This window comes from Humulus lupulus, chromosome 3, assembly GCF_963169125.1.
Source record: "Humulus lupulus chromosome 3, drHumLupu1.1, whole genome shotgun sequence".
Taxonomy (NCBI): Eukaryota; Viridiplantae; Streptophyta; class Magnoliopsida; order Rosales; family Cannabaceae; genus Humulus; species Humulus lupulus.
Genome location: NC_084795.1, coordinates 129,627,865 through 129,651,344, shown reverse-complemented (window position 1 = coordinate 129,651,344; position 23,480 = coordinate 129,627,865). Strand labels below are relative to the sequence as shown.

The 23,480-nt window shown below is 38.3% G+C and overlaps 4 protein-coding genes across 4 annotated transcripts; 1 reads left to right on the top strand and 3 right to left on the bottom strand.

The window, feature by feature from the left end:
* Nucleotides 1-1,202: 1,202 nt before the first annotated feature.
* LOC133823146 (uncharacterized) lies at nt 1,203-5,216 on the top strand. The gene is made up of 14 exons (XM_062255752.1): nt 1,203-1,413; nt 1,527-1,679; nt 1,768-1,866; nt 2,195-2,296; nt 2,443-2,586; nt 2,829-2,923; nt 3,012-3,141; nt 3,270-3,374; nt 3,465-3,571; nt 3,646-3,697; nt 4,410-4,499; nt 4,606-4,690; nt 4,764-4,828; nt 4,988-5,216. Exons 1-14 carry the CDS (start codon nt 1,321-1,323, stop codon nt 5,072-5,074), a joined length of 1,407 nt encoding a protein of 468 aa, XP_062111736.1. The 5' UTR covers nt 1,203-1,320; the 3' UTR covers nt 5,075-5,216.
* Nucleotides 5,217-12,469: 7,253 nt separating this feature from the next.
* On the bottom strand, nt 12,470-14,887 carry LOC133823145 (LEAF RUST 10 DISEASE-RESISTANCE LOCUS RECEPTOR-LIKE PROTEIN KINASE-like 1.5). The gene has a single exon (XM_062255751.1). The coding sequence runs from the start codon at nt 14,577-14,579 to the stop codon at nt 12,606-12,608; it is 1,974 nt and encodes a 657-aa protein (XP_062111735.1). The 5' UTR covers nt 14,580-14,887; the 3' UTR covers nt 12,470-12,605.
* Nucleotides 14,888-14,972: 85 nt separating this feature from the next.
* Nucleotides 14,973-15,626, bottom strand: LOC133825048 (uncharacterized). The gene has a single exon (XM_062258046.1). The coding sequence runs from the start codon at nt 15,624-15,626 to the stop codon at nt 14,973-14,975; it is 654 nt and encodes a 217-aa protein (XP_062114030.1).
* Nucleotides 15,627-18,030: 2,404 nt separating this feature from the next.
* Nucleotides 18,031-19,062, bottom strand: LOC133825047 (uncharacterized). Its single transcript, XM_062258045.1, has one exon. The coding sequence runs from the start codon at nt 19,060-19,062 to the stop codon at nt 18,031-18,033; it is 1,032 nt and encodes a 343-aa protein (XP_062114029.1).
* Nucleotides 19,063-23,480: the final 4,418 nt, after the last annotated feature.

Below are 23,480 nucleotides of genomic sequence, written 5' to 3'. Positions count from 1 at the left end.
CCAATCACTTCGGGGATGGATTTGGTCGGTCCATGGATCAGAATCTCACAAGTTACCATCTAGTAACTCTTTAGTAAAGCTTCAGTAACGGCTTCAACCCGAATCATTTGCAACTACCGCATGAATCTCTCAGATATCCCAAAATAATAGCTATATTATTGTAATTTGAATTTATTTATATTTTAGTTAATTAAAGTTGGTTGGAAGAACCAAAGACCTAGTCAAAGGGATATTTCTGATGTACGATCCATGAGCCTATAAATAAATAGCTCATGGCATCATTTAAGGGGATCTGGTCTTTTGAAAGAAAAAAGAGCTCTCTGGTTTGGAGAACTTGGGACTGTTACTTAGGGCATTCTTGGGGCATTTTCTAAGAGAGCTTAGAGAGAGAAAGCTTGTATTCTTTAGAGAGAGAAATTCTGTATTTTTCTACTTACACTTGAGAAACTCAGTTGACATAGGTTCATCTGATCTTAAGTGTAGATCTATATATCACAACTCCAAGTGGATTAAGCTATTACCAATAAATTGGGGCTGAACCACTATAAAATTATCAGTGTCGTATTTTCTCTTGAATGTTTACTGTAGTTTTGACGTCTATTCGTTGTTGGCCAAAATCGTGGTCAACAGTCATGTATTTTTTTTACCAAAATAAAATAATTCAAAGCAACGTGCCAATATTCAAAAGCGTAATTGTTGAATTATTTTTTGTTAGACAAGTGTTTTATTTCACAAAAAAATTATAAAAACATAATTTCGGATTCCCTTTTAGGTTTCAGGTTTATCCTGAACCCGCACACCATTAAAATACTAAACTCGAACTCGAACTCGATTGGATTTGGATTGGTTCGGATTCACCCGAAATATTCGATTTTTTTGAAAAATTGGGTTTCTCAGGCTCGGATCAGTTGGGTTTCTCGGGTTTTGGGACTTAAATGTTCACTCCTAGTTCTTGATATAATAAGAGACGTATTTTTGGTAGACATGGAATATCTAGTACCAAATTGAAAAAGTGAATAGTGCTAGTATTTTTTTTAACTAAGAGACCTATTAGGCATAGAAACTGAAATTAGACCTACTCCTTTTGACAATCTGTCTTTCTCAAGAAAAAAAAAAAAAGACAATACGACACCATATATTATTGTTGTCTTTATTATTTATTTATTTTTTTCCTTCGACAGATAAAAACTAGGACATTCAGTCCCACCATTTCTTCTAAAGCTTAAAAATAAATAAAGTAAATTACTTTTTTTTTTCTATGCACATTAGAATCAAAGGTTTCACCAGAAGCAACTAGTGGGCAAAAATTTTGAGAGACAGATGCAGGGAGGTGTCAAAAGAGATCGATGGGGTTACGACGTGAGGAGCTCTTCAGACGCTTGCATCTCGGCCATCAACGACTACTACGACCAGGTTTATCCATTTCTTTTGAAGTGTCGTTTCGCTCTTTCTAGCTTTCCCTATCAATACCCTTGAATATGCATATGCTGAATTGGGTTTGTGTTTTTTTACCGGAAAAATCAAAGGTGTTAATTTATGGGAGAGAGAGGTCTGTGATTTTGAAAGCGACCTTACATGACCGAGACTGCGTTTTGGCCAACATTTTGGTTGCTCATTACCTTTCCTCCTCGGACCCTTCTCAAGCTCTCTTCTATCTTCATGCTGCGGCATCTCGACTCGTACGTTCATTGTTCTTTTTCTTTGGGTGGGTGAGGATTTTTCTTTCTTGCCTCATTTGGGGTAGCGCGCCAATTTGTTTTTGCATAGGAACAAGCTACATCGTACGAGAAAGCAGTTTTCGATGCTGTCAATAGTTTGATTTCTGAGAACAGAGACGACGATGTTGCTCTTGAGATGCATTTCAAGGTAAACCAGCACAGCACGCATCGATGTTTATCTACTTTGTTTATCCAAGTCTTAATATGCCTATTCATCTGGCTTGTGTGTTTAACTTTTTCTTTTAATCTGCAAATCATATTAAAGCATCTGTAGATGCAAATCATCTTTGAACTACGATAATCTAATCTTATATACTCTGATCGAAATTACATTTATAGATGAAGTATAATACTGCTGAAGATTTTTTTTCTTTCTAAATTTCATTTTTTTTCCACTAGTAGTTGGAAGATTATGAGTTATTCATGTAAGCTTCTATGTGTCTTTGTTCAATTTATAAAATGTTTTTGTATTGCAGCTCCTGGATGATTTTCCAAAAGATTTGGCCTCTTTGAAAAGGGCCCAAGTGATCTGCTTCTACATGGGACGAGCCGATTTGTCGCTGACTCTAGTTCAGCAGGTTCACTTTTCCACTTTTTATCTTCGGCTATACAAGATTACCTTTTTGTGTTTCTTTATTTCTATTTTTGCATTTGCACATTCTTGCATAACATTAAGCATTTTGTATGTGAATTTAATTGGTCTATTTACAATTCCCACGAACAGGTGCTTCCTCAAAATCAACTAGAAAATTACATATACGGTTTGCTTGCTTTTCCTTTGTTGGAGCTAGGCCAAATGGAAGAGGCTGAAAAAGCTGCAAGAAAAGCATTAGAGATTAACAAGGTCGATTGCTGGGCCCAGCATAATGTGAGTTATTATTAATTACTGTTGTTTTCCATTTGTACCACCTAATAATGCTAAATCTTTAAATAATTATACTCGATGTAATGTTTCACTATTTTGAAATTGTTATATCAAATGAGATATATGCTAAGAAGAGGCTTATAACATTTATACATAGCACTTGGTACCAGTTTCTGGACACGGACCTAATAACAAATATGTGTTTCAGGCCTTGGCTGGTTCTCTAATATTTTGATTCTTTGCAGTTCTGCCATGTTCTTCAGTATGAATGTCGTTTTAAAGAAGCTGTACAATTCATGGAAGATTGCTCATCTTCGTGGGCTTCTTTGTCATCATTTATGTATGCATACTAAATGAGTTAAACTGAACTTTTTTCGTGTGAAATTAAAACTTTTACAATGCAATTTAGATTAATTTTACGATCTCAGGATCACACACAACTGGTGGCATGTAGCACTTTGTTACATGGAGGGTCATTCGGCTATCGAAAGAATTGTAGAGGTCTATGATCAACATATTTGGAAGGAGTTAGAAAGAGCTGATGCATCAGTTCCAGAGGTAAGTTATCCTAATTCTACCTTTTGACATAGCGAAGTTGCGTTTTCTTTATATATATGTAATATATATATACATATTTATAATAATAGTAGTGATTTGTATCTTATATTTAATTTCTTGTGTGATAGGTTTACTTGAATGCCGTGGGATTGTTATTGCGAGTGCATGTTCGTGGTGAAATTGATGTTTTTAGGGACCATCTAAAATCTTTAGCAAGTTGCCTTACAGATCAAGTGAGTTGCTAAATGTGTGCCCCCAATAGTTATTTTTATTAAATGTTTTCTTATTTTTTAAGCTATTTGTATATGTGGCACAATGTTCAGCGAAACTGGTTTATGGAGTGGCACTTTGATGTGTTGATACTGTGGGCACTGGCCTATTCTAACGAGCTTTCTAAAGCTGAAGATTTACTCAAAGGCTTAAGATCCAGGTTAGAAGAAAACTTTAGTACCGTAATTTTACTTGACTGTGCATTTAGTAAGAAGAAATTTTTCTCTGGTGTAGATTTTTGAAGATGAATAGCAAGAAACAACAATTGATGCAGAGAGGAATGTGGGTTAGTATGATCAAAACTTCATTTGGTCCTTTTCCTAGGTTTTTGTACTTTAATAGTCTCTTTACAAGCTGATAGCTTTCCTAATTATCAGTGTTTTTGGGCTCCTATGGCATAGCTTTTTCTTTTACTATTATTAAATAGTAGAAGATAAGTGGAAGTAAAAGTTTTTTTTTAATTTCGGTTAGGATATTATAATTTAAAAGAGTTTTTCAAATAAGAAAAATATATTTTAATATATTTATTAATTGCAATAAAGATAAAACAAGGAATCTATGTATGGATGAATAAAATAGGGGATATATAATTTCATTATAACTCAAAACAAAACTATTCTTATTTTTTAAAAGAGTTTCACAGAGAAACAAGTAGATATTTACTTCTATAAAAAAGAGTTTGTAAACATAAAATATTTTTGGAAGTTTATCTATACACTTTGCGTCACGTTACATTGTTTCTAGGCCTTCTTTATGCAAAGGTTACTACATTGAAATATTTACGGAGGCAAAATTTAAAACCGTTTTTGTTAATGCATTATCAAGGGACTGCCCAAGACTAGTCCTGCAGAGAGGATATTAAAAGTCAATATTAGTTTGGGTTAAAGTTGACATAGAAAAACGTCTAACATGCCTTTGGTGATACTTTGCATTTTAAAACTATATCATTCTCAAGCCAGAACTACTCTCTTACATGTGAATTTATGTTTATATATCAGCTAGCAGAAGCCATGTATGAGTACGGGAAAGGTAATTACAAACAAGCACTGGATTTTCTGGAGCCTGACTTCGATGCTGTTGACTACAAGGTATTAGCATTATGTTATGTACCATTTCCATCATCCTAGCAGCATTTTCTCGTATAGTAACCATACCACCCATCAAAAATTAAAACTTGGAACAATTTTGTGCAAGATTATTGGGGCCTCTGATGAGCAAGTTGATGTGTTCAATGAAGTCTGGTACTCAATGTTGTTGAATACTGGACAAGCTTTGAAAGGTAGGCTGTTCACTTTCTATCTCCTTAAAAGGTCATCTCCATTTTTTTCCTTCTAATAACCTTTGAAATGTAGTGATTGAAGTACTTGGAGCAAGAATTAAAAAGAGGCAAGGAGTCCCTTTCTTGTGGAGGCTTCTGGTAAAATATCTGAACTTAGCATATGAGCATTTAATTATTTGTGTACGAGTGTTTAGTTTTCAGCTTGTAGGACCGTTCATTAAATATTTCTGTGAACAATGCTTATGCATAAAGCATAGTCCCTTATTATTATTATTATTATTATTATTATTATTTCAGGAAAGAGCGTACACCATAGTTGGTAGCAAAGAAGCGACTATTGTAGGTGAGAAGGCCAAAGTTTTGGAGACTGCATATTTCAAATAGTTGTGAAATCTCTTTTTGGCTTTCCCATCTTTGGATGATCACTGCTGTAATATTGGCCACTCAGTAATCAGTATGTACATATAACAAATGAATGGACATTTCATTTTCCACTAGTTCAAACTAGGGTAATTCCCATTTGATACACAGATGCACACATCATTTGAAAGTAGGTTATTATATATAGGGAAATTTCATATTTTATGCATAATAACTTTGTAAATTTTTTTAATATGTCACCATAATTTGCTATTCCAAACATATGACAATTTCAAATTTTTAGACAAAAATACCCCTAATATCGAAATGCATCGAAATTGCATCGAAAAAGCATCGTTTGGGATAATAATCAAGTTTTCATGATTGCATCGAAATAGCATCGATGTAGCATCGATTTGGCATCGATGTAGCATCGAAACACCATCGGCATCGATGTAGTATCGATGTAGCATCGAAATGGCATCGAAAAAGCATCGTTTGGAATAATAATCAAGTTTTCATGATTGCATCGAAATAGCATCGATATAACATCGATTTGGCATCGAAACACCATCGGCATCGATGTAGCATCGAAATGGCATCGAAAAAGTATGGTTTGGGATAATAATCAAGTTTTCATTATTGAATCGAAATAGCATCGATGTGTCATCGAATTTGAATCGAAATTGCATCAAAAAAACATCGTTTGAGATAATAATCAAGTTTTCATGATAGCATCGATGTAGCATCGATTTGGCATCGAAACACCATCGGCATCGATGCCAAATCGATGCTACATCGATGCCGATGGTGTTTTGATGCCAAATCAATGCTACATCGATGCTATTTCGATGCAATCATGAAAACTTGATTATTATCCCAAACGATGCTTTTTCGATGCTATTTCGATGCTACATCGATGCTACATCGATGCCGATGGTGCTTCGATGCCAAATCAATGCTACATCGATGCAATCATGAAAACTTGATTATTATCCCAAACGATGCTTTTTCGATGCCATTTCGATGCTACATCGATACTACATCGATGCCGATGGTGTTTCGATGCTACATCGATGCCAAATCGATGCTACATCGATGCTACATCGATGCTATTTCGATACAATCATGAAAACTTGATTATTATCTCAAACGATACTTTTTCGATGCAATTGCGATGCAATTTCGATGTTAGGGGTATTTTTGTCTAAAAAATTGAAATTGTCATATATTTGGGATAGTAAGTTATGGTGGCATTTAAAAAAAATTAAGTATGTTATTACACATACTGTCTAAAATTTCCCTATATATATCCCCTATAATAATCATTGCTATTATCATTTTGTCAGTGTAAAAACTAAAAAGTGAAACCCATTATTCAATTATGTTGACTATGCCAAGTAAAAGAATTAATTAAAGGCAGGGAATCACCAAAGTTGAAAGAAAGAAAGAGCCGAGCTTTTGTTTTTTGGACAGCAAATTCAAACAATTAATGGATCGATCAAGCAAATGGTGTGAAAAATATTCTTGGATGGTTCAACAACCCAATTTCATTAACAGTAACGGAGATGCGGAAAAAACAATATTACCTATCTTTTAGAATTTAGATACGAATCACTGATACCTGACCTCAGGTCCATAAAATTATGTTACTAAAGATATTTTATTTGTTTTGGCAGGGGATTTACTTGCCCTTAAAATATTAGTTTGAATTTTGAAAGGCGTAGTAAAAGTTAAATACGAGACCGACACGAAAAAGAAAGAGAAATTTGATTAATCATGCTTATATTAGCTTAATAATTAAAATTTGAACCAAAATTAACCATCATATGAAATCAATGCTCATCTTTAATTTAATACCAAAAATACCCCTCTCATAACACATTTCCTCTCTATTCTCCCTCTTCCTCTCAACCTCTCTTCACCATACATTCTCTCTCTCTCACTTCACCATACGTTTTACACACAAGATTTCCATACTAAAATCTTGCAAGAAAGATACACATTCGGACATTGTGGATTGTTTGAGGAGAAACACTACGCTTTGTGTTATTTTTGCTCATTGTGAAGAGATTAAATGGGTAAGTGATTTTTCTTTGACTCTTGTTGTTGTTGGTTGTTTTTATGGTTTAGAATGCTATTTGGATGTTGGATCTGTAGTTTGTTGGTATTTTCTGGGTGAAAATCGTGTTCTGTGAAAATCTGCGTTTTTTTTTGTTCCCTGAGTTTTTTTCTAAATGCCCGATAGTGTCCGATATAGGCCCGATTCGGGCACGATAGTTGTTGAGTTTCAAGGTTAGGGATGAAGGTCCGATGGCAACCCGATGGTTACCCGATAGGTTTTGTTACCCGATGGTCATTCAGGTCCGATGGCTACCCGATTATTATTTTGAATCTATACACCCTTTTAAGTACGATAATGGATCAATAGTAGTCCGATATATGCCCGATTGTTGTTATTAAGTTACTACGGACCTAATAGTACGATGGTACATGATAGTACCCGATACATGCCCGATATTAGTGTTTTAAGTGATCAAAAACATAAATAAAACTTTGCCCGATACCGCCCGATATGGCCCGATACTGGTACGATGATAAAAAATGCTGAACTAAATTTCGACATTTTGTTGCCATTTACTGATTTTTTTTTTCTTTGTACATGATAGGGTCAACTTTGTTCGCATACTTGATGTATAATGGTGTTTGGGAGCGTGAAGGTAGAGATTGAGTTTTTAATGGAGCCGAAAATTTAACGTTCGAGTTGGAGAAGGACATAACTTACTCACAACTTGTTGAACTTTTGTACTCAGAGCTGGAGGTTGACAGAGTGCAGTATGACCTGAAATTAGAAGTGAATTATAAGTACATAAAAGGGTTAATGTATCGGCCTGAACTTATAAGGAATGACAAGGGTGTAAGCTTATATTTGTCAATGCTTTTGAAGAAGCCAGATGAATTTGTTCCCCTTTTTGTGACTTTGGTGGAGAAGAATATCATTGTTGATCGTAATCCTCCACCAAGTACTGTTAAGGATACTCGTAGTGAGTTTGGGACTTATGTTCCAGAAACAAATCCGGAGGTGCTGGTAGCCACTGCTGTACCTGAATCAAACCCTTTCATACCGAAAGTTGATCATGTAGCACAGATAACATTTCATGATGATTTTCCTGATTGTCCTGACCCTGAAGATAATTTTGAGGGCAATGACGATTTTCCTGATTATCTTGAACCTGATGCTGATTTTGATTGCAATGATGATGTAAGAGACAACCAAGAAACAGAGGTCCGTTCTCAAGCTTTGAGCCTGAGTCCATTGTCGTACCAAATACCGAGGCAAACAACATGTAGAAGTAGACCCCGTAGAGAAGATCGCCAAACACCTGGTACTAGTAGTAGTCGTCCAGACGGAACAAATGATGCTAGAGAATTTAGTGATCCACTCTCTTCTTCGACATATTATAGTAAATTCAAAGCTCAGATGTTTACAAGAGAAGACATTGAGGATAATAGTCACTATATATCTATGGGTGGCACATCGGGCGGGGAGATTCATTTAGGAAAGTTTTTCAGAGACAAGGAACATTTAAAGAAGGTTGCTGGCTTGTTTGCAATGAAGAAGGGATTTGACTTTATAGTTAAGAAGTCTGGTACTGATGTTTGGTACATTACATGTAAGGATCCTGATTGTGGGTGGAGGTTAAGAGGAAAGAAGAAGCAACTTTCTAACATGTTCGAGGTGACAACATTTGAAAATGTACACACATGTTCCCTCGATGTTCGAAAAAAAGATAACCGTCAAGCATCACCTTTGGTAGTTGCCGAATTGATCAAGGATAAATTCTCAGCTAACGGTTCAGATTATTTAGCCTCCAAAATAAGAGAAGATATGAAGAATTCTTTCGGGATCGAAATGAGTTATGAGAAGGCTTGGAGATGCAGAGAGAAGGCACTCCACATAGTTAGGGGTACGCCTGAAGCTTCATATTCGAAGTTACCTGGGTACTTGCACATGCTGCAGTTGAACAATCCCGATTCCATTACTGATTTCAAGGTAGACGAGGGTCGCTTCAAGTATTCCTTTTTTTCTCTGGGTGCTTGTAGGCGAGGATTCAAGTTTTGTCGACCTGTTATATGTATTGATGGGTCCTTCTTGAAAACTAGGTATGGTGGCCAAATGTTGTGTGCCGTGGCATTGGATTCAGACAGCCACATATTTCCGATTGCTTTCGCAATAGTTGACAGTGAGAACCACGACTCTTGGACCTATTTCATGAGGAAGTTGAAACAAGCGATTGGTGATGTTGAGAACTTAGCATTCGTATCGGATAGGCATCAAAGCATTGTTCATGCTTTGGAACTTGTCTTCCCTGATGCACCCCACGGCACATGCTACCACCACATTATTATGAACGTGGCTAGCAAGTTCAAGACTGATTGCTTCACGGATCATATTTACAGTTGTGCATACTCGTATAAGAAGACAGATTTTGAAAGAGAATTTGAGAAGATAAAAGCAATGGATGTTCGAGTTGCACTATATCTTGAGGGCATTGGATTTGAAAGATGGGTTCGTGCGTACTTTCCAGGGGACCGTTACAATGTAATGACAAGTAATTGGGCTGAAAGTTTCAACAGCAAAACTAAGGACGCAAGAGCCTTCCCGATCACTGCTTTTGTTGAATTCATCAGGTTTACTATTCAAACATGGTTTGCTACTCGAAAGGAAAACGCTGAAAAGTGTAGCATGTCTCTATCACCAGTTATGGAGGGGGACTTGTCATGTCAATTTGAGAAATCTCGGTTCTTAAGCGTCGACAGAGCTGGACCTTAAACATTTAATGTCCACCCCGGAGGAACAGTTCAGAGCGGTGGTATAGTTGATTTGGAGGCACGAACATGCAGTTGCGGCCTATTCCAAATCATGAAGATTTCTTGTCCACATGCATGTGCTGCTGCTCAAGAACGAAATATTAGCATGTACGCATTGTGCTCTCAATATTACACAAGAGAGTGTTGGAAGAGCACATATGAGGGGACAATTATGCCAGTTGGTGATGAGGATGATTGGGAATTGCCTGAAGACATTAAGAACATCCAAGTTGGAGTACCAATTGAGAAGAAACCTGTAGGCCGACCGAAGAAGCAAAAGGTCGGACGAATTAGGAAAAATCGATATCCTTCTAATGGAGACAATATTGTGATACAACGATGTTGTAGCAAGTGTGGTGGTAAAGGGCACAACAAAGCGTCTTGCAAGTACCGAGGTTAAATTGTTTTGTTTGTATTCTAGTTGACCTATTATGTTTTATTTCTGCTTGAACTAGTAATATTTGTTATGTGCTGGATTTTGCAGGTTTTTTTCTTTTTTTTTCTCCATTATGAAACTCTTAAATATGTAATGATCCAGTGTTGGTCCGATAGTGCACGATGTCGGTACGACAATGCACGATATCATTTGTTGTATGATTATTTAAATGCATCTTACAATATGCTACGACGTTGCTCGATGTAGTACGATAGTTAATGTACGACATTAGGGTACGATAATGTATGATATTGGTCCGATAGTGGTACAATGATATGGTTTCAGTCCAATTTTGTGAAATTTGTGAGACATGTGAGGGTACGATAGAGTACGATAGTGATCGATGATAGTACGATTGCAAAGAACTGTTTGAAAGGCGATTCCTTCACCCTATCCAATAAACCACACTGTATAAATTTTGCTTTAATCTTTGGAAAGTACCAACTGCCGTGCCAAGTGATACGTCCTGTAAAATGTTCCTCTACTGGAACTATCAGTTGTGGAGGTCTTAAGTTCTGCATAAAACAAATAAATACCCAATTAAATAGAATAACAAAAAAAAACATCAAATTTTATATTCTGCAATCTACTATCGAGCAACTATCAGACACTATCGCACCATATTGGACACCAATGAAAAAAAAATTAAAAACTGGAACTATAACATTATCGTGCACCATCGTACCTCACATCGTACACCATCGGAATATAACAACACAACAATTTGTTCCCAATATCAGGCACACATCGTACCCAATATCGTACCCTATCGTACCTTCACCCTCAACCTCAAGTTATCAGAAAACACAAACTATCGTACCAACGTCGAACCACTATCGTACCCCTATCGACCTACTATCGTACCCTATCGTACCTCTCAAAAAACCCAACAAAAAATTCAAAATTTTACGGTTTATCAGATTTCACACAGTCAGATTTCAAACAGTCAAATTCAACAATACATACTATAACATTTTCCAATGGAAAAGAAATTGAAAAAAACACATACCCTAGACATTTTTGCGTAATGGGGTGTCGGTTTTTCTTCGGGGTTTGAGTTTTCCTTCGTCTCCGATGGGGGTTGGGGTTTGGGTAAGGCTTGGTCTCCGGTGGACTGGGTTTTCCTTCGTCTGGTGGTGGGGGTTTTTCTGACCGTCGGGTGAGGGGAGAGATGCGTCGGGTGAGGGTGGGTGAGGGAGAGAGATGCATCGGGTGAGGGTAGTTATGGGTTGCTCGATGGTTTTGTAGGAGTGAAGAGTTTTGGCAGAGAGAGGGAACGGGAAATGGGCAGGGGAAAAGTTACAGTTTTTATTTATGTTTTTTTTATCACTATCGTGTACCATCGTACTTTAGTTCGACATTTTTTATCATCGTACCAGTATCGGGGCATATCGGTCGGTATCGGACAAAGTTTTATTTATGTTTTTTATCACTTAAAACACTAATATCGGGCACGTATCGGGTACCATCGTACTATTAGGTCCGCAGTAACTTAATAACAACAATTGGGCATATATCGGACTACTATCGATCCATTATCGTACTTAAAAGGGTGTAGATTTAAAATAATAATCGGGCAACCATCGGGTAGCCATCAAACCTGAATGACCATCGGGTAACCAAACCTATTGGGCAACCATTGGGTTGCCATCGGACCTTCATCCCTAACCTTGAAACTCAACAACTATCGTGCCCGAATCGGGCCTCTATCGGGCATTTACTCAAGGAACAAAAAAAAAACGCAGATTTTCACAGAACACGATTTTCACCTAAAAAAACAGCAAAAAATATCAACAAACTACAGATCCAACATCTAAACAGCATTCTAAATCATAAAAACAACCAACAACAACAAGAATAAAAGAAAATCACTTACCCATGTGTATCTTTCTTGCAAGATTTTAGAGAGGAAAGGTATGAGATTTTGTTATGAGATGGATATTTTTGGTATTAAATGAAAGATGAGCATTGGTTTTATATGGTGGTTAACTTTGGTTCAAATTTTAATTATTAAGCTAATTTTTAATTATTAAGCTAATATAAGCATGATTTATCAAATTCCCCAAAAGAAAATGAACCACTGCTAATACTATGGGAAAGGAAAGTTGTAATGAGATTCTATAAACATATCTATATTATATATATTGAAGGAGTCCAAAAACACTTTACTGACATAAATGTCCAGTCATCAGTCAATGCCCACACACGTGCATTTGACCACTCACCCACCCACCAATCAAAATCAAATCAACCCTTTGCCACGTCACCATCACCAGCATCATTCGAGTTCGTCCCTCGTTGGACCCCACGTGTACGGCTCCTGATCTGCCTAAGTTCCTCCACCACCTCCTTCGAATCGGGACGGTCGTCTTTGTCGGCCGCCACGCACCGGAACGCCAGCTCAGCTACCGCCTCAACGCCGTTGACGGCGTCGCCATCGATTGCTAAAACTGGGTCAACCACCTGGTGAAGCTGACCCGTATGTATCTTGGATACCACCAAATCGGCTAAGGCCATTTCCCTCTTGTCCCTTCTCTGATCGACCGCTTTCATACCGGTTATCAGCTCCAACAAAACGACGCCGAAGCTGTACACGTCACTCTTCTCCGTCAATCGGAAAGACCGGTGATAATCCGGGTCCAAGTAACCCGGAGTCCCCTGGGGACCGGTCCAGACAAACCCGGCTGACGAGGAAGAGTTTTCTGGGAGTACCAGAAGCCTTGAAAGCCCAAAATCTCCAACCTTGATCCTCATGTCTTTCTCTACAAAAATATTTGTTGAGGTAATGTCTCTGTGAACAACTGGTGGTACAACTGAGAAGTGTAGATACTCCATAGCCATAGCTGTTTGCAGAGCTATGTCGATCCTCACCTGCCATGTCAGAGACCCTTTCCGGTACAAGCTTTTCGGGCCATGGAGGTGTTCAGAGAGTGTTCCATTTGGAACATAATCATAAACCAGAAGAAGTCCTCTTGGGTCGCTGCAGTATCCATGGAGCTTGACCAGATTCGGGTGATCGATGGAAGAAAGGATCAGTATTTCGTTACAGAAGGACTTGGTGGAGAAGGCTCGGCCTGCAGAAGCGATTTGGTTGTGCCTGTGAAGGTATTTCACAGCAACGATCCGGGAGTCGTAGATCTGACCGAGATAGACCGACCCAAACCCGCCATCGCCGATTTTCCGTTTCTGGTCGAACCGGTTGGTCGAGGCTTCCAGCTCTTCGTAGGTAAAAACCGGGGGAAGAAGACTAGCTGAGCGATGACGATGGAGGAAGAGAGTCGTAGGGTCTTCCCCAATTTCCGACGACTTGAACCGTTTGGACCGGAGAATTGCTAAACCAATCAGAGCTAAAAGAAGAATACTAGTCAAAACAAAAACGGAGCTCAAAATAGCGATTCGATTCGGGTTGTCTTCACTAATAAATGGTGGCGAAAATCGAGGTCGAGATCGAAAACAGACAAAATCTTTATTCGGGTTGGAAGAGTTGAATCCGCATACTCCATTTTTGGCACGACAAGCTCTGCAACGCGAGAAGTAAGCATCTTGAACTTCGTCCCACTCGAGCTCGATCCCCCATTTCAAAAAATTGTCAAGATACCCTAAAACATCGCTATGGCAACCCTGCTGAGAAACTCGATGGTGGACCGATCCACAGTCGTGCAGAAGCCGAGCTGGGTTTTTAATGAGCTTGCATTCCCAAGGACAACGGCTGCAGTTTGGGAGAACAGGATCGGCGCAAGGCCTAAGGAAGGAAAGCCGGGAACATGAAACGTCAGAAACCCGAAACGGCGACCCGGAAAGGTTTATGGATCGGTAGGGGATCGAAAGAAATTGTAGAAAAGATGAGCAGTTCTTTGTAGCAGATTCAGGAGATGATCCAGTTGAGTTAATGGGGTGAGGGGAGAGAAGAAGAGAAGAAGAGTTGGGTTCGTAACGGAGGACTGAAAAAGTGAGGTCGTTAATGGAGATGAGGGAGTGAGGAGTTGAACACTTCACTTGGAAAAATGGGTGACCACAACCTGGTGAGGAAGAGAACGGGAACGAAGGAGTTGAAGTGAACGGAGGGCACGGAGATGGAGATCTACAGGCCTCTGATTTCGAAGAACAAACCTCTGTAGGTATAGAAGAAACTAGAGCTAGAGAAAAGCAGAGTAGCAGGAGAACAATTGGGGCAACGGCGAGAGACATAGATGTAAAACGACAATGCGTTTTCGTTGTCATCACTCATAGTGAAATAGTAGCAGAGAGCGGAGAATCCATCGGCCAAATCTGAAATAGAGACTTGAAACAGCGGGCCTAAGCTTCCTCGAGTTGCGCATGGAAGGGCGAGCGAGGGATCGAGAGACAAAGGAAAAGGACCTCGTGGTTAGGGAATGGACTTAGGAGGACTAAAGAAGGGTCACGTGAAGCGAAATAAAGACAAGAAAAGAAAGACTTTGAAAGTGAAGTGGGTCCCTTACATATATTTTTTTTTTAGGATCGAGAGTTTTGTATTTGTAGGGATATTTGTGATATGAGTACACAATATTTACATTTTTTTTTTTTTTTTTTTTTGAAAGAAATGATTTCTCATTACCAAGGCAACTGCCAAAAAAGAGCACAAAAGAGCACAGCTCAAATACAATATAGAAGACCTGGCCACCAAATCATAGCATCATCTAAAGTTAGAGCAAGCTTTGCCAAAGTATGAGCTAAAGAATTGGCAGTCCTATTACAGCGGGAAAAACTAATAACATCAATGCTATTACAAAGAGAGAGACAATCCAAAATAAGAGTACCAAATTCTGCAACCAAGGGTGTTTTACTTGAGAGAGCTTGATAAACTCTCTTGCAGTCCGTTTCAACCTCCACATGATGGTAACCCAGCCGAGAACAAAGAAGAAGCCCTTGAAGGACTGCCATTGCTTCAGCTACAGGGGCAGACATCGAGGAAGAGAAAGGAACAGCAGTAGACGCAAGGGAAGAACCACTAGAGTCATGGACAACAGCACCACACCCAATTTTCATACCCACCGCATCAAGGCTGGCATCGCAATTAAGTTTGACTCTGCCCATCGATGGAGGCCGCCACGGATTAGCCGCCGGAATCGAATTTGGCCCCCTGCCCAACTTAACTTCACGCACAGGCGGCCCATTGGCATCAAAATATCGCTGGTAAAAATCAAGGGACCAACCCAGGATGCCTTCATCGTTGAGAACCTGATTGTCATGGATAATCTTATTTCTTCGATACCAAATCCTCCAAAGAAGGACTAGGAACTTCTCCATATCTCGTTTATTCAACAACAGACCACAGTGACGAAGGAAAACATAGAAGTCTCCATCAGGAGGAAAGTCCAAAGATACATCAACATAAAAGTTGCCAGTGATAGATTTCAGATTGCGACAGCCCCAAAGTGCATGGAACGTAGTTTCGGGCCTTCATTACAAACCGGGCAGCAAGGAGAGGCAGGGATGCCATGCTTAATCAGATTGGTCATGGTAGGGATCCAATGCAAGCTCGCCCTCCAAGCGAAGTGTTTCACTTTCGGAGGAAGGGTCAAGGCCCATAATTCTTTCCACCAAGATGACTGGTCTTCGGACCCCGAAACCTGCCCACGACCCAAGCAACGAATAGCATTCCAGTACCCACTTTTGACTGAATATTCACTAGACACATTATAATGCCAAATAAAATGGTCCTTGCGCGGTAGCAAAGGCAACGAAATTGAGAGAATCGCCCGAGCCTCCCCTTCATCAAAGAGATTACAAATAAGGTTCTTATTCCAAATACCACCATCCATTATAAGATCCTGAACCGAATTGTAAAGATTGTGCCCAAAGAAGGAGTGAGAGCGAGAAGCGTCTTTTTTGGGGATCCACACATCAGAGTTCAGATTGATGGATCTCCCATCGCCAACAAGCCAGCGCCCCCCTTTAACAAACAACTCACGACCCCAAAGGATACTTTTCCACAGATAAGATCCCCGATACGTGTCCTTAGCCCCAAGAAAACCCCCATGAGGATAATACACGCCTTTCATAACACGAGCCGCAAGAGAACTAGGAAAGTTGTATAACCGCCAAGCCTGTTTGGCAATAGAGCCTTATTAAACACAAAGAGGTCTCGAAAGCCCATACCACCGTCCGTCTTATGCCAACAGAGGCGCTCCCATGTGCACCAATGCATTTTCCTAGCATTATGGTCACCACCCCACCAAAAACGAGCACAAAGCCGATGAATTTCCTCAATCAACTTAACTGGCAACCGAAAAAAATTCATTGCATAAGTAGGAATAGCTTGAATGACAGACTTAAGAAGCACTTCTTTACCACCCGCAGAGAATTGTTTAGACTTCCACCCAAAAAGCTTGTTCCAAACACGATCTCTGATGGATTGGAACAAGCTAGACTTACTACGACCAGCAAAACATGGGAGTCCCAGGTATTTATCATGACAAGGCACCCTAGGGACGCCCAAAGCACTAGCCAAATACTCCTCCTCAGCAACAGGAATCCTTGGAGAAAAACAGACAGCTGATTTACAAAGATTCACAAGTTGACCCGAAGCTTGTTCATACCAACCCAAAACCTCTTTGAACCTCTCGCAACTATGACGAGAAGCTTCAAGAAAGAAGAAACTGTCATCCGCAAATAATAAGTGGGAGACCACTGGGCCACCCCTCCCACAAGGTAGACCCCGGATCCCACCCCTCAAACATTCACTTTTAATAATAGCGGAGAGACCTTCCGCACAAATGAGAAACAAGAATGGAGAGAGAGGGTCACCTTGTCGAATACCACGAGATGGAACAATGTTATCCACAAGCTTACCATTAACATTGACTGAATAATTAACAGTGGAAATGCAATGGCGGACCAAGCGAACCCAATCCGAATGGAAACCCAACTTCAGAAGCATCCCACAAATAAAGTCCCACTCCACCCGATCGTAAGCCTTAGCCATATCGGCTTTCAGAGCTAAGAAGCCTTTTTTCCCCTTCTTGTGCCGCTTAATCAAATTTAAGCACTCAAAGCCAATCATAGCATTATCAGTAATAAGCCTACCAGGAATGAACGCACTTTGTTCCTCAGAAATGACCTCACCAAGGATCTCTCTCATGCGATTCGTCATCATCTTTGCAATAATCTTGTACACCACGTTACATAAACTAATGGGCCTATAGTCTATAGTTAACTTAGGTTCCTTATTTTTTGGAATGAGACAAATAGAAGTCCCATTCACACTGTCCAAAGAACCACGCCCAACAAGAAACTCAAGAGAGACACGACACACATCAGGCCCGATAGAATCCCAAAACTTTTGGTAGAACCCGGCACCCATACCATCCATCCCCGGGCTTTTATAAGGATTCATCTGGAAAAGAGCATGCTTCACATCATCATTAGAAAAAGGACGCATAAGTTGAGCATTCATGAGAGGCGATACCTTATTCGGAACCAGATCAAGAACACGATTCATACAGTCCGCCGTAGGGGAGTCCGAAGTGAACAACGAAGTAAAATAATCAATGAACTGACCTTCAACAGTAGGAGGATCCATAATCCAAAGACCTGAATGACACAATATACCTGGAATAGCATTTTTCTTCTTCCGACTCGACGCAGCTTTATGAAAATAGGAAGTATTTTTATCCCCCACTTTTAGCCAAGAAGTTTTAGCACGGGACGCCTAGTATTTTTCATCTTTATAAACCAAAGTATCCAACTCCTTCTCTACAATTTGGTATTTTTTCCAAGAGGTCTCATTATTAAAGTTCTCCAAAGAAGAAAGCATCATTTTCTTATTTTTTATGGCCTTCTTAGTACGCTTAAAGACATTATGATTCCAGGAGGATAACTTCCCAGCCACCTTATTCAAACGGCCAGCGATATCGGACATATCGAGGGCCTCTGACGAGCCCCACTCTTGGGAGATAATTTCACCACAACCCTCTTCTTTAGCCCAAGCCATCTCAAAAAAGAAGCGACGCTTCGAACAAAGATTATCACTCAGCAAACTATCAGGATGAAAGGAGGTGAGCAAGGGCCTATGATCTGAACCCCAAAAGGCCAAATGAGTCACCTTCGAACTAGGGAATAAGTCAAGCCAACGCTGGTTACAGAGCATCCGGTCTAGACATTCCCGAATCAACCCTTGGTCCCCATTACGTTTAAACCAAGTGAAGGGAGAACCAACATACCCCAAATCGACAAGATTTGTTTTTGCAAGGGCATTCCGAAAGTTATCCATGAAGTGCTGAGGTCTGGCAAGCCCTCCTTCTTTCTCATAAGGGAAGAGAATTTCATTAAGATCACCACCACACAACCAAGGCCAGCTATACCCATCCGCCAACCGCCCAAAAAACTTCCAAAAGTTCTTACGAAGAGAGTGATCGGGCTGACCATAGATACCCGTGAACCTCCATTTCAAGCCATCATGAGAGGAAATCAATACATCAATATGGAAACGAGAGAATTCAAGTAAATCAACATCAACACCTGCTACCCAAAATAAACATAGACCACCACTACGACCCACTTTATCCACCACTAACTTACCAACAAACCCGAGCTTAACACGAACGATCTCCAAAAACGAGTGAGTACATAACGTTTCCGACAGAAAAACAATATCCGGACGAAACTCAACAACATGGGACCGTAAAATATGAAACGTTCGGTCGTTCCCGATACCCCGAACGTTCCACACTAAGGAATTCATAACGCTCGGTGGTCCTGAGTTCCAGGAACCACCGCAACATTCAAATTAAGCTCTTCCCGTCCAACCACCACCGGTAAAGACGGAGAAGAAAGATGCCCATCACCACCAACACTCCTATCCACCACGTCGGACCGTCGAGATTCAGAGATCTCCAACCCCGATTTTTTACCAACCTTCTTAGGACTCTTAGTAGATACAGCTAAGGAATTAAGGAATAAAGGTTTTCCTCGATCAAACTTAGTCTTTGCAGAACCCTTTGATCGTTTGGCTATGGACTTGGCACGTTCAGATTCCATTGAGTCTGCATGAGGGAAAGGACCATGCAATATAGCACCTTTAGAAGATGAAGACACGTGATCAACTAAGTGACTCACGTGCAAATGATCATCAATCTTAGTAACACAATTTGATTCAAGGCCCAAGTCAACAATTGGCCCACTAGAGGAGTCCAAACCAATATCATCATCCATCATAAAATGAGAGGCATTCTTACCAGATTTATCCTTATTTAATGCACAAGGAGTGCTAAAATCCCCACCACTTGACTCAAGGTCAGGAATAATGGGTCTACTTAAATGATTGGATAAATTTGGGAAAGTTGGAGAGCCTAGATTATTATCCCCAATGCAAGGATCAGAAATGGAGCCAGCCACCAAATCTCTATCATCAAATGCCTTAGATTTAGGGTGCCATTTAACATTCGCCCCCGAATCACGTTCCCTGACATGCTCTTTTCCTTTTTTATCACCACCTTGAACCAAAGAGCGACCCCCACCGGCGCCGCCGTGACTAGAGCCACCAAACCCAGACCCCTCCGCACCATCATCACCCTTAATAGGGTCACGCAAGCGTCCTCTCATAGCTATCGGGCTGGTCATTTTAGCAGGAGGTTGTGTACGAATCCAATCTCCATATTTCAAAACGGCATCCTTTCTAACCCCGGAGGGCTTCGTCAGACATTCGTTAAACGGGTGGCCAAGCACCCCACAATAATAACAAAGATCCGGTAGTTTCTCATACCGAAGCGGAAAAACGAACGGATCGAGGTCTTTCTGAAGTCGTTGTTTAATGAAGCGAGTAAGCGGCCGAGTAATATCGACAAGTACCCGGATACGAAGGTATTTGCCAAGACAATCACCCGAAGAATTATTATCGACGTCCAAAACTTCACCCACGGAACGCCCGAGATCAAAACCCCATTGTTGACTCATACAGAACATCGGGATTTTATGAACTTGAACCCAGAAACCAGCCGTATCAAAGTTCATGGATCCTGGATCCGCAAATGGAACAGCCTCCTTCAACACCAACAGTTTGTTATCAAAAAGCCACGGACCCCCTTCAAGTAAGCTTTTCCTATCCGTAAGCAGTTTAAAGCGAAACATAAACACATTATTTCCATACGCTTCGATCTCATACGAACCCAGCGTTTTCCAGTAAAAACGAGCCATGCCAATAATCGCATCCCGCGAAACCGATTTCGTACAAATAATACGTCCAACCAAAGATCGAGCCGTAAGATCCATACCCTTATCAAGCAAGCTTTGGTCAACATCCTCACAGAACTCATCCTCGGTGTCCTCTTCAACCACAAGTGATTCGTACAAAGCCGAGAAATCGTTCATCTTGATCAAAGGAAAGTCACCGGAGAACTAGAAAAAGATCCCGGAATCACACCCTACCCCACCGTGAAAAGGCAACCTTTATACCGTGGAGAGAGAATTAATAATAAATTAATAAAGGGAAGTAGTACACAATATTTACATTGAGCTTTACAACTTAATTTTTTTTAATTAAAAGTTTTTGTTTTAGTTTCGATTTTGTTTTTTGTTTAATCTTTTTTTAGTTTTTAATTATTTAATTTAAATCATTTAAATATTAAAATTGTATTTTTTAATTAGTCTTTTATTTTAAAATATTTATGATTGGACAAAGTGACCCATGTTAGTCCAAATTATCACCAAACACACCTAAATAGACAGAAATTAATAAAATCATTAATTTTTTAATTTTGGATATTTTCCCTCCTAAATAAAAGGATTAGATCTATACTTATTGCAAAACTCAAATATTAAACACTTATACAGCAAATATCTCTTACTTTTACAACCATTCGTTAATTATTTTTACTTTCTTTCCAAATTGAATTTGTGTGGGAAGTGGGTACATCAACGGTGAGGTGAGATTTGCTTTCTTAAAATTCACAATATATCATTCATATGATTCCGAATCTAGAAATAAATTGAGTGACAAAAAGCTTAAAATAAATATATTATACTAGAAGAGTGTTGCTATTTTAACACTGTAAAATCTGTCAATATTTAATTAGTTAGCAATACTTTATATAATAATAATTAAATTAAATTACGAGATATTAAATTTTACTAATGATATATCACTTTTTTTTAATAGTAGACACTTACTCCTTAGCAATTCTCATTCTAGAAAAGTAAACATCAAATCAAAACACTAAAATTAGGTGACAAAACACAACTAGAGAATATTACAAAAAAAATTATTTGTAAAATGTGGATAGTAATAAATAACGATTTTTGGGAGTCTGGCAGTGGCGTTCATGTTGATACAAAACAATGAAACGTTGTTTGTTTTGTTTGCTGAATGAAATAATTTTGTGAGTTTTTTTTTTCTTTTGAAATTGGAGAAGAAAGGATTCAAATTTGGGATATTGTTTTTGTGAGCAGAGATATAATATTATTAGACTATGTTTATTATAATTTTGTGATTTTTAATAGAAAATAATATATTTTAAAAGACTAATAAATATATATATTTAGGAATTTTTTTTTAGTAGGGGTGTCATTTTTTATTCTATAAATAGGAGTAGGGGGAGTCTTTGATTTTGGCACATAGAAAAATTATAATTCAAATTTATAATCGATTTAAATTTTTTTTTGAATAATTTATAAGGTCGAAAATAGAGTTAAAATAGACAGTATATATACATATGTAAAATAAACTGTTAACATATTTTTGATAGGATAAATTATTCAGAATTTCTCTAAAACTAGTAAGATATATATTATAACTACAATGTATATTGTTATATAAAAAAAATTGTGTAATAATTTTTCAATGTAGCAAAATTAAAAATGGCTCAACGAGTAGGGTTATTTTCAGAGAATTATACATGAACATTTTCCATATATATAGGATTGTTTTAGGGCACAAATCCTGATTCGAATATATAAATATATAAAATGTCTTTTTTAGTTTTCTTGAGCACCCCATCCCATTCACTGTTGACAGTCTTAATCTTCTGTGCTGCGCTGAGTGGGGGTGGGGGAAGCCTTGTGGGGGAGTCATCTCTTTTTTAATCCATTGGGTAACCTAACCTCTCATTCATGTTGAGAAATATGGACTAAACTATGTTGGTGTGATTTATTATTATTGCCAAATTGCAGATTTTCAATGAGTAAATGATTCATTATTTTGATTTTTAATAAAGTAATTAACTAACAATTTTTTAATTCATGTCAGAAAATTTATCTTCATGATTTGATTTGATTTGAAAATAACGATATCACTATTGTCCCATAATCTTAGTATTTTTTTTTTTTGTGGAAGTGACAATGTTTGATTCTTTTTCTTTTTAATTTTATAAATTGATATGATTCCCAGACTATCTCCATTGCAAGCTTCCTAACGTGGTTTAATACACATTGTATATAGATATATGTATATAAACTAAAAGTATTGTTAATAGTTACGTAAATATGGGTGGTTACATTTTTAATAACCTAGGTTCTATAAGAACGAAAATCGTATCCCATTTCTCTATTTCATTCTTGTTCCTTCAATAAATAGCTACCACTTATTTATTTTTATTTTTATTTTTCTGAATTTATTTACTTTGTAACTCATATTCTTTCTAGATCTTCTCAAAATCTTTTCATCATTAATTAATTTCTACTCACTTTCTTTACATAATAATATATGTCAATATCTATATCTATATATCTAAAACATTCTAATAATTTATATATATATATATATATTTAGGGTGCATCTTCTCATTAAAGTTAATTTTCATTTGCTTTTTTTCTCACATTTCATCGATGATCACGAGGCTATAGGATTCATTTATAGAGCTTCTCACATTCAAATGCAAGATTTTTCTTGTCACGTTCAAATGCAAAATTGTTGGTTTATGTATGTTTTGTTTATTGTTTGAATTACTAGGTTTGTATTCTAACTGACATAATATATATATATATATATATATTTATATAATAGATTGTGGTTATTTAGTTTAGTGCAGACGTGAGTTGTTGTAGTGAAATATATTTCAAAGATGTTAATGTTTGTTCCTAGAAACTTTTTTAATTTAGATAATAAATGAAAATTCAAAGCTTATAATATAAATTGTGCACTTTTGGTTTCTCTCTACTAATTTTGTT

Excerpts from the sequence above, each read along its gene's own strand:
- LOC133825047 (XM_062258045.1), bottom strand. The coding sequence starts at position 19,062 with ATGAATTCCTTAGTGTGGAACGTTCGGGGTATCGGGAACGACCGAACG.
- LOC133823146 (XM_062255752.1), top strand. The coding sequence starts at position 1,321 with ATGCAGGGAGGTGTCAAAAGAGATCGATGGGGTTACGACGTGAGGAGC. Across the intron at positions 1,414-1,526 it reads TCAACGACTACTACGACCAG|GTGTTAATTTATGGGAGAGA; the intron begins GTTTATCCATTT and ends GAAAAATCAAAG. Across the intron at positions 1,867-2,194 it reads CTCTTGAGATGCATTTCAAG|CTCCTGGATGATTTTCCAAA; the intron begins GTAAACCAGCAC and ends TTTGTATTGCAG.
- LOC133825048 (XM_062258046.1), bottom strand. The coding sequence starts at position 15,626 with ATGGAGAAGTTCCTAGTCCTTCTTTGGAGGATTTGGTATCGAAGAAAT.
- LOC133823145 (XM_062255751.1), bottom strand. The coding sequence starts at position 14,579 with ATGACAACGAAAACGCATTGTCGTTTTACATCTATGTCTCTCGCCGTT.